At 43.3% G+C, this 17515-nt stretch overlaps 1 protein-coding gene across 1 annotated transcript in view; it reads right to left on the bottom strand.

Moving 5' to 3' along the window:
• SHC3 (SHC adaptor protein 3) overlaps positions 1-17515 on the bottom strand; it is a 71690-nt gene that overhangs the window by 12782 nt on the left and 41393 nt on the right. The window contains exons 5-10 of the mRNA XM_009936690.2: positions 16424-16477; positions 12123-12174; positions 7839-7965; positions 6559-6712; positions 5412-5508; positions 4292-4486 (exon numbers count right to left, since the gene is read on the bottom strand). Of these exons, the coding sequence (XP_009934992.1) occupies positions 4292-4486; positions 5412-5508; positions 6559-6712; positions 7839-7965; positions 12123-12174; positions 16424-16477 (679 nt within the window). The remainder of the gene's footprint in view (positions 1-4291; positions 4487-5411; positions 5509-6558; positions 6713-7838; positions 7966-12122; positions 12175-16423; positions 16478-17515) is intronic.

Below are 17515 nucleotides of genomic sequence, written 5' to 3'. Positions count from 1 at the left end.
CTGTTGACTGCAACTCTTTGAGTGCGACCATCCAGCCAGTTCCTTATCCACTGAGTGGTCCATCCATCAAATCTATGTCTCTCAAATTTAGAGACATGGAAGTCTTGTGGGGCAGTATCAAATGCTTTGCACAAGTACAGGTAGATGACATCAGTTGCTCTTCCCTTTTCCACCAATGCAGTAACTCCATCGTAGAAGGCCACCAAATTTTTCAGGCATGATATGCCCTTAGTGAAGCCATGTTGGCTGTCACCAATCACCTTATTTTCCGTGTGCCTTAGCATAGTTCCCAGGAGAATATGCTCCATGATCTTGCTGGGCACAGAGGTGAGACTGACTGGCCTGTAGTTCCATGGGTCTTCCTTTTTACCCTTTTGAAAAATGGGGGTTATGTTTCCCCTTTTCCAGTCAGTGGGAACTTCACTGGACTGCCATGACTTCTCAAATATGATGGATAGCGGCTTAGCAACTTTATCTGCCAGTTCCCTCAGACACGTGGATGCACCTCATCAGGTCCCATGGACTTAGAATCATAGAATCATAGAATGGTAAGGGTTGGAAGGGACTTTGAAGATCATCTAGTTCCAATCCCCCTGCCATAAGCAGGGACACCTTCCACTACACCGGATTGCTCAGAGCTCCATCCAGCCTGGCCTTGAACACTTCCAGGGAGGAGGCAGCCACAGCTTCTCTGGGCAACATGTGCCAGTGTTTCACCACCCTCATGGTGAAGAATTTCTTCTTAATATCTAACCTAAATCTGCCCTCTTTCAGTTTAGAGCCGTTCCCCCTTGTCCTGTCACTACATGCTCTTCTAAAAAGTCCCTCTCCATCCTTCCTGTAGGCCCCTTCAGGTACTGGAAGGCTGTTACAAGGTCACCCCGGAGCCTTCTCTTCTCCAGGCTGAACAGCCCCAACTCCCTCAGCCTGTCCTCATAGGAGAGGTACTCCAGCCCTCTGATCATCTTCGTGGCCCTCCTCTGGACCCGCTCCAACACATCCATGTCCTTCCTATGTTGGGGGTTCCAGAGCTGGACGCAGGACTCCAGGTGAGGTCTCGCCAGAGCAGAGTAGAGCGGCAGAATCACCTCCCTCGACCTGCTGGCCATGCTTCTCTTGATGCAGCCCAGGATACGGTTGGCTTTCTGGGCTGCAAGTGCACATTGCCGGCTTATGTTGAGCTTCCCATCCTCCAGTACCCCCAAGTCCTTCTCCTCAGGGCTGCTCTCGAGCCACTCTCTGCCCATTCTGTACTTGTGTTTGGGATTGCCCCAACCCACATGCAGGATCTTGCACTTGGCTGTGTTGATCTTCATGGGGTTCACATGGGCCCACCTCTCCAGCCTGTCAAGGTCGCTCTGAATGGCATCCCTTCCCTCCAGCGTGTCAACCACACCACTCAGCTTGGTGTCGTTGGCAAACTTGCTGAGGGTGCACTCAGTCCTGCTGTCCATGTCACTGACAAAGATGTTAAACAGCACCAGTCCCAGTACCGACCCCTGAGGCACACCACTCATCACTGGTCTCCACCTGGACATCGAGCCATTGACTGCAACTCTTTGAGTGCGTCTATCGAGCCAGTTCCTTATCCAGCGAGTGGTCCATCTGTCAAATCCATGTCCTTCCAATTTAGAGACAAGGACATCATGCGGGACAGTGTCAAAGATGGTCTCAGACCTGATCTTCTCCTACAGTGGGTGGTTCTCCATTCTCCCAGTCTCTGCCTTTGCCATCTGTGACTTGGGTGGTGTGGCGGGAGCATTTGCCAGTGAAGACTGAGTCACTGAGTACCTCAGCCTTCTCTATATGCCAGGTAAACAGGTCTCCCGTTTCCTTTCGGAGAGGGCCTACATTTTCCCTGCTCTTCCTTTTGTCACTGACATACTTAAAAAGCTTTTCTTGTTGCCCTTACCATCCCTGGACAGATTTAATTCTATGAGGGCTTTAGCTTTTCTAACCTGCTCCCTGGCTGCTCAGACAATTTCTGTATATTCCTCCCAGGCTACCTGTCCTTGCTTCCACCCTCTGTGGCTGGAAGATGAGAAATCAGTTCTCCCTATTTTTAGGGAAAGATTGCGTATTAAATAGAAGTAAGGATGTGACTGGCTGGGTAGACGAAGGGAGAGCCGTGGATGTTGTCTACCTCGACTTCAGCAAGGCTTTCGACACAGTCTCCCATAACATCCTCCTAGGAAAGCTCAGGAAGTGTGGGCTGGATGAGTGGTCAGTGAAGTGGATTGAGAACTGGCTGAATGGCAGAACTCAGAGGGTTGTCATTAGCGGCGCTGAGTCTAGTTAGAGGCTGGTAACTAGTGGTGTCCCTCAGGGGTCAGTACTGGGCCCAGTCTTGTTTAACTTCTTCATCAACGACCTGGATGAAGAGTTAGAATGTACCCTCAGCAAGTTTGCTGATGACACCAAACTGGGAGGTGTGGTAGACACACCGGAAGGCTGTGCTGCCGTTCAGCGTGACCTGGACAGGCTGGAAAGTTGGGCAAAGAGGAACCTGATGAGGTTCAACAAAGGCAAATGCAGGGTCCTGCACGTGGGGAGCAACAACCCCATGCATCAGTACAGGCTTGGGGTGGACCTGCTGGAGAAGCAGCTCTGCGGAGAGGGACCTGGGTGTCCTGGTGGACGACAGGTTAACCATGAGCCAGCAGTGTGCCCTGGCTGCCAAGAAAGCTAATGGGATCCTGGGGTGCATCAAGAAGAGTGTGGCCAGCAGGTCGAGGGAGGTTCTCCTTCCCCTCTACACTGCCCTGGTGAGGCCTCATCTGGAGTACTCTGTCCAGTTCTGGGCTCCCCACTTCAAGAAAGATGAGGAGCTACTGGAGAGAGTCCAGCCGAGGGCTACAAGGATGGTGAGGGGACTGGAACATCTCTCCTACGAGGAGAGGCTGAGGGAGCTGGGCTTGTTCAGCCTGAAGTAGAGAAGGCTGGGAGGGGACCTAATATATACTTACATTGTATCTGAAGGGTGGGTGTCAGGAGGATGGGGCCAGACTCTTTTCAGTGGTGCCCAGTGACAGGACAAGGGGCAATGGGCACAAACTGAAGCACAGGAAGTTCTGTCTGAACATGAGGAAGAACTTCTTCCCTCTGAGGGTGACAGAGCACTGGAACAGGCTGCCCAGGGAGGTTGTGGAGTCTCCTTCTCTGGAGATATTCAAGACCCGCCTGGACAAGGTCCTGTGCGGCCTGCTGTAGGTGACCCTGCTTCGGCAGGAGGGTTGGACTAGATGACCCGCAGAGGTCCCTTCCAACCCCTACCATTCTGTGATTCTGTGATTCTGTATGTTTTAAGGGCATGGCATGTTAGAAATCAGTGTTAACATGCCTGATTTCAGACAGCAGAATTTTCTCATTTCAGATCTATATTCACAGATAAATAATCCCTCAGCTTTCTTTCCTCTCCGTTTTTTTCAATCCAGATTCTACCTAAGCTGTGGAAATAGAGCCATGTCTCAGCAAAGACATTTCAGGAAGACAGTTTTATGTATACTGAGATAACAGAAATGTAGATATGTTATTTTACAGATAACATATAGGCACCAAATGCTTTGTCTCACTGGATTTTAATTATGTGAACTGAATTAAATCAATCATGTCAGAAATTGATTGGAGGTAGGAACAGTAGAAAAACAAACAAAATTTTCTGTGCATCAAAGAGCTTTCCCCGTATTTCCTGTTAAGTATCTCTTCAAGTCTGAAAACTTGTTGGTGTCAGTAGCACCAACATCATTTATGACTGATGCTTAAACCATTGTTTTACAGCTGTGGCTATGATTCTGACTTTGGAAAAGCTGACTTCAAAGTTGGAAGAGATAGCTAGATAGGATAGTAGGCCTAGCCAGAGCAACAGATAACACAGCCTTTTAGTTTCTCTCCCAGCTTCATTGTTGCACAAAGTTTTTGTAGTATGCTTCAACTTCCTAGTAACATATTCACAGGACAGTCTGGAGCTAATTCTCTAGCCATTCACTCCTTCACTTCACTGCATGACAAGCCTCCTGAATTACTTTCCTTCTGACATGGTTGCCTGTGATACTAAGGACAACAGAAGACTGCAACTCAGCTTAACTCAGATATAATACAAACTAGCATCAAATCTTTGTCCACCCTTACTTTAAGTTGGTCAGATATGAAACCACCATGAATTCTAAAATTCACCATAACTCCACCAAGAATACTAAAATTTGGGTAATTTAAAAATTATTTTTATACAGAACTAGTGCATAAACACATTGGGTCGCTTGTTAGCAAGGAAGCGAATAGGAAGGGAACTCACTCATGTCAAACAGATCCTTTCCTGGGCTGCTGTCTTTGGTATCATCTGTCGTTCCACTGAAGGTACTTTCAGCATCTGCCTGAAGTGCCAGTAGAGCTTCTATATTTATATGCTGGGTGTTTACATATGTTGGCATCTCTGCTGTTGGAGTTACCTGTGATTTCCCTTCTGGCATACTACAAACATCCACAGATCCTAGAAAATTCAAGACTTTTTTCCTTCTTTTTTGTATTTGACAGAACAGTGTTGTTATAAAGACCAAATAACATCACACCTTATCACCACAGGTTTAAAATTCCCTGAAATGGGAGATGTAAAATCAATAACTGCAGGATCTAGTAGAAAAAACTGTTGAGGAATGGATTCAGAACTCTGTTTCAATTAGGGTTTGGGGGGTGGGGGGGGGAGTGGTTATTATTCAGGAGGAAAGGAAAATTTTGTAAATAAAGACTGTCAGTTTCAAAACTGATATTCAGTTGGGGAGACATGAGAGGAGGAAATGGAATAAAATCCTCAGATCTGTGCAGATTAACAACAGATAACATATTCTGGCATTTGAAAAGAAAGCGTCCCCAGAAACACAATACAGCTGCCACATAAAGGTGGAAAGGGTGAAATTTCACACGTATGTTTTGGTGTGATTTGCTTAAAATTCATAGACAGCAATAAAAAGAACATTATGCATTATTTGTTATTCGTGGAGCAGAGATCACATGCAAACACATGCAGTGCTCCACATTTTAAAAAAGCTTCTGACTTCAGGCTCTTCCTTTGGTAACTATATCTTGCATGCCCTAGTGGGTTAGATTTTCAGAACAGACCATGCAGCCCAATACCATGGGGTTTTAAGACATGGCGAGCGAGATAGCTGAAGCTTTGGGGCAACTCTATTTGTGAACTGCTCTGAAAAAGATAAGATTTTATGAAGGTGTGCATTTAATAATTTATCCAGAGGTAATTACCAAATGCTTTTCACAGATATCAAAGCTGACATTCAGGCAAAGTGAATACATCAGTAAAGTGCAGTTCATTGCCTTAAGACTTTGAGGCATCAGACTTTCACATGCTTTGCCCACCCAAGACCTCCTGCAGTATTACAGCTAAAACTAGCAAAACTCACCTTGCTTAACAAGCCCATGATGCCAGTCTTCACTGAATTTGTCTCCTAAGTGACGACTCTGGTAATAGGTTTGCTCTCCTCCCACTCCTGCTGCAGACTAGAGTGGACACATGTGCAAAGATATGTTCAATTACCTTTAAAATGCTCAGATATATTATGAGTGGCTCTGACAATTTCCTTGGCTGTATTCTGTGTACTCCCACTCTTCATTTCCGATTCATCATGGTGTCAGAATATATATCTCACAAATGCATTTGTGTAGGAGTCACATATTATCGGTGACCTTCATGTAAACTTCCCTGCTTCCTGCTCTTATTAACCCCCACAATCCCAAATGATGCATCACCTCCTCCAGCACATTTGTCTTTACACAGTGAGCCCTGACAAACCATGCCTGGGAAAAACGTCCCACAGAAACACACCTGGGACCAGAAGACACCCCCAGCACCCTCCAAAGCCTGAGCCGAAAGACTCACGTTGGTACCAGGGGACGCACTGGGGTATGGAACGAAGGATGGTGTCTACAGACAAGGCCCCTCTGGATTTGAGCAGAATTGTGGTGGATCTGAAAACTCCTCTTAGGTGGCTATGTTGATCCTGCAGTCAAAACTTCCGACATCAAGGCTGGCAGAAATATCCAAGCTGGCCTCAGTTCAACGTGAGGAGGAAAACCTACCTAGGCACCTGGCTGAATACTGACCACTGCTGGGTTATTAACATAATGAACTGTCAGTAATGACTGCGCTAGATTGCTTAAACGGTTCTGCATCACAGCTTTCCCAGTCAGTGTGCACTATCTAATACTCTCTGAAGCAGACATGGTTTCTACAAATGTAGTAACCCTCAGTGGATTTCTCTTCCTTGAACCCATGTAACGTTTTAACACCATGGAGGAGCTCACCTCCTTTTGTTTGTTCTGAATCCGCCTAATTTGTTGCCCTCTAAATCTTCAGTGCCCATGCCAAAGGAAACTGGGCACACCCCATGAAGGGCTGTGCGCTATGAACACTCCCAATGCATGGATACATTATATATCCTTACTTTGGGATATCCATCTCAAAATACTGGAGGGTGTCCATCTCAAAATACTCATTTTGTAAAAATTTTGGATCCATCAGCAGGAGGGCAGAGATGCAATTGCACTGACCTGAGTTGCATCTGCAGCAGTGGGAAGTCTTGCTTTGAGCCTGGCATCAATGAAGCCGCCAGGGGGGGGCATTTTATTTGGGATGTTGTTGTAATAGGGATGTTCTGTTGCCTCGTTTTCTTCCTCTGTCCACGGCTCGTCAAAACTCTGCATCCTGCAAGAGAGTGGGTGCTTTATTCTGCCCCTCACTTGCAAAGCACTTAGGGATACTTGCATCATGTTTAGACTGCCTGTCAGGTGATCACTATTGCAAATTATTTTGACAATTCAGCTACCATTATAAGTCAGGAAGCAATGATGGATCATGTGGCAGACTCCTTCTGTTTAGACAAACTTGATCTAAACCTCCTTTGCAGTAGATGAAGTTCTTTATACTGAGTAAAGGATGTTTTTACTTATAGCCTTAAAGACTGCTGTAAACTACATTAACAAACAATTTCATTTAATCTTACTGTAGCGTTTGTATTATTATTACTTGATTGACTGACTAAGACCTAAAACTTTGTCTTTAATTATGGCTGCTCTATCGTCAATATAAATCTGGAAGAACTTCACAAAGACAAGAGATCAGATGTGTGATTTCAATCTACAGTTAGCAACAAGGCTAATGTGAGTACAGAATGCTTCCAGATTAGGATAGTAGTATTTTATATTCACCATACACTCATTTTACTCTGATATAAGAGATTATGCAGGGTACCAGCTCAGTGGGATTTATACTAATGTTAGCAAGTGTATAGCAATCCATGTCAAAAAAAACCAGAATGCTATATCCCAGCCTCTTAAACATATACAAGCAGACGGATTTTGTATCCTCCAGAGAACAATGTAGTCAAAGCCTCTGTAAAATACATCACATTCCTAAAAACTTCACCCTGACTAATATGAGAAATAGTGAAACATCGCTTGTCATTTTGGAAGCCCAGCAACTCTAGCTTACTTCATCTAAATTGACAGAGCTGCTATGACAGTAACAGCAATGAGGAAATGCCACAAATAACACCCATTCTTGGTCATGTAACTCTGCCTACTGACTACAACAGAAAACGCATGATCATTTCAATAAGTTTACTGTGAAATCCATATTTAGCCCATTCTTTTAAAATGACTGTGCTCCTTTCGTATTCATTAGGCAAACCCTGCTTTGCCAATTCAGCAGAAATCTATTTTTTAAGTATTTAAATCCTGTCCATCTCCAGCATCCTTGTCCACGGCACATTTTACTAAGTAAATACAAAGCTGAAGAAGATCCTTTAGCAGGCTTCTGCAATCATACTCACCTATCATGGAAAGTAGGTATCTTAGAGGGGCATCGCAAGTATTGCTTAAATCGAAGCTCAAATGCTTGCCCTATGGTGCTGATGACATCCTGGGCCAGACCATCACAGCATTCCAGTATATGACAAGCTAAATGGAAAAGATTTGACACATGCACATGCAAATCATTGTTTATGTTATGGTGGGATGCACTGACCTACACGTCAGGCGTAGTTGCCCTATTCATGATGTGCACATTTCTATAAAACCTAAATCTGGCACAGTGAATTTCAGGCAATGTGGTCTTTTTGAAGGTTAAATAAAATTGGTCTGATGTGTAACTGCAATAGGCAAGACCAGAAATCAGTTCTACAATCTTAACAATTCCATACAGATGTGAAATCGCATAAAATTTCACTTGCTATTACCTGAATGCAATAAATTATATGAGAATTCTGAGCTTTACGTTGAAATTACAGAAATATTAATAGATGGTAACAACAAAAAAAGCTTTCTTTGCTTTCCTCAATTCTATCCCCACTTCAGTTTTATGTCTAATCATCCCAAGTTTGCAAGCTGTTCACTTCCTTTGAGGTTCCAGAATTTCCCAAATTACAGGCTGAGGGAGGAGCAGTAACTAGGACACTTCCTAGATATTTCCTAGATTCCAGGCCCTGACCTAATTCCAGTAATAAAGAGGCTGGTACGTTTTCTTTCTTGTGTCTAAGGAGACACTGCCAGCAAACTGGGGGATCACTGGGGAGCGCAGAGCCAGCACCCCAGTTACTTCCAGCACTCTCCCACATGCCGCTTCTCTGAACCCATGGTGACAGAGGCAGTAAGGAGGGCAGCTGGCAACACAAGCTCTGTTCCTATGGGAGACCGAGTAACCTTTATCAGCTGTCTGAGCAGCCAAATCCATCCCAGTTTTCAGACAGAGAGTGGTTTGTAGGTATCATCTCATGTGACAACATAAACAGGAGAACTCGTGAAGATTTCACCGAACACTGCAGGAACTCAGACGGGTCTGAAGAGCTGGAAGCTAAAGATCTGAATGAACAACACGTCAGTGATACTCAGAAAAGCCCAGGCAAGTTCATTTTCCATGTTAAGTGCTGGACAAGCACGTGGTCTGCTGGCTAGAGCCTGGATTGGATTTGAAACTCTGATTCTTTTCCAAGTCCTGCCACACTACAGTGGGACCTTATTCAAAGTTACTAATTTCTACCACTCCTGACTGCTTTAATAACCTGAATATAAATTCTTCAGCTGAAAACCTGCATTTTAGTATATGCCAAGTGTCCAGCTCAGTGGAATCAAGTGAGTTGGATGCCAGCATCCTACAGAGAAGGGTTGGTCATGACATTTGTGTGGCTTAATTTTAGTTAAAGCAATATAGGGAGATTAAGGATGTTTAACAATGACTTCTCAGAGGTTGATCTGCTGGACAGATTTCTGAAGACGCCAGAATAAAGGGCCAAGAAACCTGCAGTTATGCACGTATAGAGTGACCAGGGCACCAAGGTGTCTCTCCCTCAGCAGCAGCAGCACCAGCATCTCATGCAGCATGAGATGGCACCAGTCACAGTGCTGCCCTGCTAAGCAGATCCAGCGATGCTCTCTTCTCACCTTACAGCATCTCCTGTGCTGATCAGCATGATGAGGCAGTGCCTGATTCAGGGAAAATGGCCTTAGCTGCATGATGAAAGTGGATTCAGCAGCTGGAAACAGGACCTCTGTGTGTTCAAAGCCAGAGGCAGATGTCCCTGGCTAGCCGCAGGATATTTGCTGTTTACCCGCTCTGCACCATTGCTGGCAGCAGCGCACAATCAGCCCCCAGATAAGGTGCAGGCTTATCTCCATGAATGTGGATCAAAAGTAGTTAGGCCAAACAAAGCTGTAATTTTTGCACTCTATAACTCTCGAGTGGGGATTTAAAGAGGCTCCATTGCTCACTGCTAAACCTGTCTGGAGCTGAAATGAAGCATGAGTCATTAAGTAGTTTCAGTGGGTGACATAATGAGTAACCTGTTTCCTTGGATACATGAATGGACTTTCAGCAGGTAGGAGATGAGCTTCCTATAAAAGGATGAGAAGGTTTGGCTCACGCAGAGATGATTTCTTGTGCATGTTACAGTGGAAGACAGAGAGCCTTTACTTTGCTAGATCCAGAATACAAAGCACTGAAGAGAGCTTTTCCATCCTTGGGAAGAAATGAGTTAAATATGCGAGTGAAAGCTATAGTACAGCATCGGTGCTAGTGTCAGTAACAGCAGCAGTAACCTTTTCACTAGATACAGAATTAAATTCGAACTCACTTCCACAGTACTTTGCAGGTAACACAAATACTGACAGAATAGCCAGTGATGATGAAAGAAGGCAATCCAGATCCCTTGGTAAACTAGACCTTTTAAAAAAATGTGTTTTGATACAGGTCACATACAAAGTCACTGATCTGCAAACGACTGATGTACACACATCTGGGGAAAGCTCCCATGGCAAGTTGTAATGCAGAAGACTTAAAGTTCACAGCGTGAAAGAATTTCACACGAGGTAACAGTGCTTCACTGCAGCAAAAAGGGCTTATGAGAAAATGGCTAATGATGAGGACAAAAGTAAATAAGATGAAGAAGGTGCAGCCTCTGTTATAGATTGCTGGCATTAATACTGTGTTACTCCAGACAACAACAGGCATCCTCGACCTTTTCAAAACAATGCAGAAAAATGAAAGAAGGAGGAACAGAAATTATCTGAGCAATGGAGGACGTGCACTGCAGCTGGAGACCTACAGAGTTCACTCTGTCACAATTTTCCTAAAGAAAACTGATAAATGACTTGAACTAAAGACACCGCAGGAAGACAATACCAGGTTCTTAGATGGCTGCTCAATCTAGGATAGACTAGCTCAACAAGAACAGTGACAGGAAGCTAAGGCTAAACACGTTCCATTTAGGCATAAGGAGCATAGTCCATGAAACAATGTTTATATAAACTCCACTCCCACAGACACAGAAAACAGAGCACAGGGCTCCTCCAAACCCTATAGTGCAAACATCTGGTCTGTGATGCTGGTCCACCATATTGCCGCTGAGGTCTCTCAGTACAACTGAATCAGTCTCCAGTTCAGCAGAAGGGTACTGCTACAGCAGGTGGGCTGGAGGGCAGCTGTGCACCACACAGCCTACAGGATGATGCCAGAGCCTTTCTGATGGGGAACACATGATGCTGGAACATAACAAGCTTGGCGAAGGACTACCTCCTGCTCCCCATAAGTTCTCTAGGCGTTTTACTGATATTCAGTGTATTAGGATGTTTAGTGCAGGTATTATTTATGAGCTAACCCTCTCAATTCTGGATATCTCTGCACATGGACACAACAGATTGTTGAAGCATCTAAAATCATTGAAGGTGACAAAATACGGAAGCTAAGCTGTGCCCATGGTAAGGTGGCAGCTCAGAATTTGCAGGGCTGGCATTTTGGAGTTAAAAGTGTCTGAGTTCTACAGAAATCCTGTTGGAAGTGGTTGAGTCTTTTTTTGGAGCTAATCTTTTTTTCTCTATGAATCTATGAATAATAAGTAGATTCTCAGGTACATTATACAATACTTTGTATCTAGCATTAAGACCTAGTGATGCTTTCTGCATTACAAGCAGGAATGTTTTCTGTGCCTATTATTTCAGACTGTAGTTTATACTTTTCATAATTTACTTCTATTTTTGAGAATCTGAACTGGATCTTAGTCTTTGAAGACAATCAACAAGAGGTTCCCTGTTCCTGACTGATCTCTCATAAAGCAAAACAACCTTGAATAAAACTTCCCTGAGAAAGAGAATTACAGACTCCAGTGAGCTGGCTCAAAAGCTCACTGTTTGGTAAAGAATCTAATTCTGCCAGGAAGAATTAGGCATGTACTGAGAAGACCTAACAGATTCAGCCACCTCATCAGAGGAGCTAATCAGAGGACTGCTTAGTTCTTGCAGAGTGATTGGGTGTAGGTAAGAGTTAGCTGTTGCCTAGAAGCTCACGCAGCCAAGTAAGGCAAGTGTTTAAGAGATGAAGAGAATCCAAGTGATATTTGGAGATGAACTACAGGCAAGACCTCTTCCAAGTTTGAGAACCAACTTGCGCAAGGCTGTTTCTTCTTGCTGCACAATCTTTCCATGACTCTGTCAAAGTCAATCTTTGTATTGGGCTACATTTATTTCTTTCGGGGGGGGGGGGGGGGGGTGGAAATGACTGAATTATACCATGAATAATTCATGTTTCTCAAAGGAAAAAAGACACCAAATAGATATTTCTAACTTACCTCTCCGATTAACAGGATCCTTAGCTACATATGCAACATAGTCAGTTGTATCCTGTCAAAAAATTAAGACATCTACAATGAATGCAAAACGATCTTTGCACTGATCATAGCAACAGATCTTAGTCTGGAGTGTGCAGATTCCTGAGGCAGAGCCTCAAGTAACAAGATTTTCTCTGAGGTTATATACTACTTAAACCCGTTTAAAATGTTTATGGGTTTTAGTACTGATCCCACAACTTTGCTTTCTACAGAGTGTGATCTATTCCAGCAGAACTTAAAAATCTCTTCCAAGGCCTTTGAAAATCAATTAAACAAAATTAGTAGAATTTGGATCAGGCTTCGTTTAGAAGAGAGCAGAATTACAAGTCCTCATCTTCAAACTACCCAGAGATTATGGTTCAGGACATTAATAATCAGCCAGTTCTGCCACAGAAAGAGTAGGATTAACTGCCCTGCTCCCCAGAAATACTGAGCAGGGGCATTTATTCATGTGTGACAAGCAGGTGTGTCTGCTTTCCTGACTACCGTGCCATACGGCACAGAGGTACTCAGCCACTGCTTGGCTGTGACAAGCAGCATCCCAGGATGCTCGCTCCCAGCCCATGGCCTGCTCCCAGCCATTCCCATTGCCACATGCCAGGTGGATTTTCTGCCAAGAGCAGGCTGACATCTTCTCTGGGGATTTTTTGCTTGCTCTCCTGCCACCGTTACTTTCCTGTGCACAAGCAGCGCAGATTTTCATCGCAGTGCAGATGAAACAGATGGGTCAGTACTTCTTGGAAAGCTGGACGGCACATCTGGAAAATGCCATATGTCCTCGATGTGACGAGGAAGTCCTGGTTAGATCCGGTATTTCCTGATATGCCTGGCTAGTCAGGTATAGGTAAACCTAGCTGAGGTATATATACATGACACACTACAGTTGGCTGCATGAATCTACCCAAAGCCTTTTCTAGGGGACTGGTCCAAGACCATTAACAATTATGTCACAATCTACTGTCATAACAAACATCAATCTTCAGTTAAGAGGTAGAATTCTTCAGTTTAGCTTTCTCTAGTACAAGCACACAGCGCCACCACCCACCCAAAACAAATCACTGTGCTGCATGTACATACAACTCCCTTCCCAAGGAGAGGGCAAAAGAAATGATGAAGCGCATTTGTGGTGCTGGTGACACATGTGTAGCCATGTCACTCTAATGCACTAATGGAAGGCACTCAGACACAGCAGTAACGAGGCTGGTCTCCAAAAAATGCAGAGCAAAGAATAGCCCAAGCATTTTGCCCAGTAATTTCTTAAGCATCCAGTGACATAGTGTCTAGGCAGTGACTTCAGTGGAATTAATGATGCATATCAAGAAAAGTGGCTATGTCTATAGTAGCAAATAAAGAAGAGCCAAGGTAAAGGCCTGAGATGTGTCCCACGGTTGTCCCACTGTTTAGCTGTTGCTGCTCTCCCTTGCCTGGCTGTGCTGGTTTCCCACGCTATGCTCTGAAACTCTCCGAGGGACCAGCACGTGCTGGGCATCAGTGGCAAGAGACCACTGGGAGGGAAGAGAGTGAATGTGTGGATGCAAATTGCACTGTGCTGTTTAGTTTCAGGGCCAGAAAACAGGCCACAGATCATTTTATTTACTAGTACAGACATAGCTAATGGATACATTCATGCCTGAGTAAATCATAGATCTATCTCATAGCTAGCGTGGGTGTGAAAGACTGGAACCACCTACTCTTTATTTCATCTAAAGCTCTCAGATACAAGCTGACTATGACAAACCATGAAGGACCTGAGGTAGGCACATTTCACAGTGGTTAAATTAGAAGACTCCCATGAATTGGCTATACAGGGCTGGGCTGATGCAGCAAAGTGGTCCCTGACATTCAAGGACTGAAGACAAGTATGAATGAGCTATAATTTTCACCTCAAAGAAATTGCATTGTGGTGTTAAAATTTGGAGGCATGGCTGAAACTGAAAAACTACTGCCTTTGGGGACCTCTGAGAGACCTGCCTTATTAGACCTTATGAGATCTGCCTCTCTGAAATCGTTTCAGACAGATGTCTTGTCGAGCAGCCTGGAAACAGCCACCTGAAATGACTAGGGATGAAAAATATTTAGTCTATCATAAGGAGGGACTGAAGAGACATAAAGCAGATCCAGAACACGGTCTTGGAAGTGAACTAAAAATTATTCTGCAATGGTGTGTAAAAGGATTTGATGAAGAGATTTTTAAGCTACCATGCACTGACAGAGCCAGAAACTGTCTGACTCACTGCAAAGGGGAATATTGAAAAAACATATATGGTACTCAAGCTGTTCTCCAAGACTGTGGAACGCTTCTCCAGTGGATATATTTTGAGTGACTAAGGTGATTAATGCTTACTGAGTGAGAGGAAAGTTGCAAAGTTAATTGCTGGCATGAATGTGTGGCAGATACCCAGAGCAGAAAAGTGGATCGGGTGAGAATTGGGGGCAGCCTCACTTCTAAATAAACCAAACTTCAAAATTCAAACCCAGGGAGATATTTCCTGAAGAAATGTGGACACAGATCTGGCTTCCTAACTCAGTATGGCCTTTGTCTATCCATTTTAAATCTCACATGAGGAGATGAGCTTATACGCTGGAACCCAGCTGTGTTTGGGGGATAGAGTTTGGTGGTGGCAGTCCTCCACAAAATGGAAATCATTGAGGGTTGATGGAAGTTATGTCTGTATGACCCTTAGATGAGTTAATAAAGCTGTGACTTAAATCACATCCTTGCAACTTGTCTTCTTCTGTGTGCACGAAGGACAAAGGAACCACTTGCTTCAAGAACAAGCTTTTGATTTAAGGTTGTGCCACATACTAGCCCACTGAGACAAGCCTGTAGAGCGTCATTAGATACTCATACCCATTCTCTCCACCCACAGAATGAGCTCACCATGCCATGGTCTTATTGGGAAGGCAACTTTACAATTTCACTGTCTCTTGTATGCTCCCTTACACCATGCGATTTGATGTCTCTGGTAGCTGACTGACTCAGTAACATGATTTTTCTCTCTCTAAAACATTTGGAAGATCTTGTGTACTCCAAATCCAATCTCTACTGCTGCTTCTCTCCTCTTTCCTGGTAAATCACTCTAACAGTGGGCAGTGTGCAATGGTGTTTCCAGGACTTAGCATTTGGGATGGCAGATGGGGAGCGAAGAATCTTCTATGGAGGCAGGGAACTGTGCTAATCACTCCTCTGCCCACTTCAGGAATTGTTCATTTACAGCATCCATTGCAATCTGTTGTATTTCAAAGCTGCTGTTGATCCATTTTTTGTTCCCCAAATTGTTATGATATGGTGTTCTTTTCCCTTCTGGAACTGAACTGAGCTTAGCAGAGCTATACTAAGACTGAAGTTTGCCCTTATGTTTTCTGAGGATAGTGAAATGAACAGAGAAGGTGCCAAGGATCTTCAGCTTAGCAGAGCTGAACTGAGAGAATTAATTCACAAAGAAGGCTAGAAATTGCCTTACCTGTAGTACATGACTGACAAATGATAATCATATGATGGAGGAAGAGGCAGACTCACTCAATTAATCTAGGTTTAAAAGTCTTCAAACCTCTAAGGTAAGAGGTGAGCAACATCACTGTTTTATGATTCCATTGCTTCCTGGGTGACAAATACGTTTTAAGCACATTTAATAAGCCTTTGGCTGGACTGCTTATAAAAACAAAGAAAAGCGCAACAAGCAGGAGTCCGCCCTTTGATCTAGATGAACCACATGTGTAGGTGTATCTGAAAGCTTTGCAAAACTGAGAAGATCTGCGCTTTCCCTGAAAGCCTGTCTTCAAGCTGCATGAGTGTAGTCAGTATACCTGAAGGTAATATTTAGCACAGTCTTCTCAATGTACACTTAAAGAAGAGAATAAAAAAAAAAAAGTATACATTGCTATAAATATAACTGCAACATAGTCTATTACTGTAAAAAGTACAAAATAAAAAAGAGTCAGGACACAAATTCACGTGATACCCGTATGACTATTCTACATTACCCTGAAAAACAGAGCTCTGCTTATCAGTTATTATATGAATGCTCACAGCCCTTTGATACTTTTTGTTTCAGTCATTCAAAGAGAAGGATTTATGACTGCTTGTCAGTCGTTTCCCTTAAAAATAGTTTGATGGCAACAATCAAGAAGAATTTATGAAACAAGAAACAGGAGCTATTGTGGTTATATTTTTTTTTTTCAGTAAATTATGCAATAAATTTTGTGACACGGTCCTCATAAAGCAGTATCTATGTGGGAGAAAGCTTTAAAGAAATGCTTACCGGATCACCTCCAGATGCAAAGGAAATAGATTGCATATGGTGATTTGCTATGATCTGTATGGATCAGAAAGAATAAGTGTGAGTCAGTAGGTTTTCTTAGAGTTTACCCTTTTGATTTCTTTTTTTGTTTTAGGGGGGTGAAAGTCCAAAACCAAGATCAACATGACCTCTGCATTTCACCTACAAGGAGTGCAAAGAATACCATGATAATATAAGCGAACTTAAGGATAAATCTATCTATCCTGGTGTTTTTTAAAACCTAGCAGGACATGGCAAAATTGCTAAATGAGCTCGGAACTCCAGTAAATCATATAGATCTGTCATACAGTATCTTCAGATAAATTTTAATCTGCTAAAGCTCACTTTCTCTATTACAGATAGTGATGAATGGAGCAAAGGGTCCTATTCATCAAAATACTTTTCTGCTGATACCACTGTGGTGAAATCAATGAGATTATACCAATCTGTGCACCAGCTAAGGATTCTAACATTGCTTCCAATACCTACCGTGCCATTTTATGTTTCAAACACCAACATATTTGCAATATGCAAATAGAATTTTGAATCTAGCTGAATGTAGCATTGTGGATAAAATCTCAGGCATACTTCAGGGCATTTGAAATTCAATTTGCTTATGTACAACTTGAACTGATATGATATTTCTCTGGGAAGAGACAAATCGTCGTGAACCTCTAATACAAGAACAGCTCTGCTCCATTGCTATTCTGAGATTTAACATATGAAATCCTTTAATAATGAAATCATGTAACAACCAAGAAAGAAAAGGTCATTTCAAAGAAAATTTCACTTGATCATTTGAGTCACAGAAACCATGCCAAGGAATTCATTTATAGGTACAGGACAGGCCCCTTATTTAGTGCCTCAGAGAATGTGATAATAGTCATTTGGATCTTAATTGTTCACTTTGGAGAGGGTACCACATATTTTAGAAAACTGTTTTGGGAAAAAATGAGGCTAAAAAGATATTCTCGGGGCTGGTTTCCTATCCTGCATTTTAAAGACCTGAACTAACAACTATCTTCCTTGGAAAGAAAAAAAGCCTGACATGAGTTTCTCTCGATCTTGCTGCTT

The sequence above is a fragment of the Opisthocomus hoazin genome, chromosome Z, assembly GCF_030867145.1.
Source record: "Opisthocomus hoazin isolate bOpiHoa1 chromosome Z, bOpiHoa1.hap1, whole genome shotgun sequence".
Taxonomy (NCBI): Eukaryota; Metazoa; Chordata; class Aves; order Opisthocomiformes; family Opisthocomidae; genus Opisthocomus; species Opisthocomus hoazin.
Note: the sequence above shows the minus strand (reverse complement) of the source record. Positions and strands in the feature narration are given on the sequence as shown.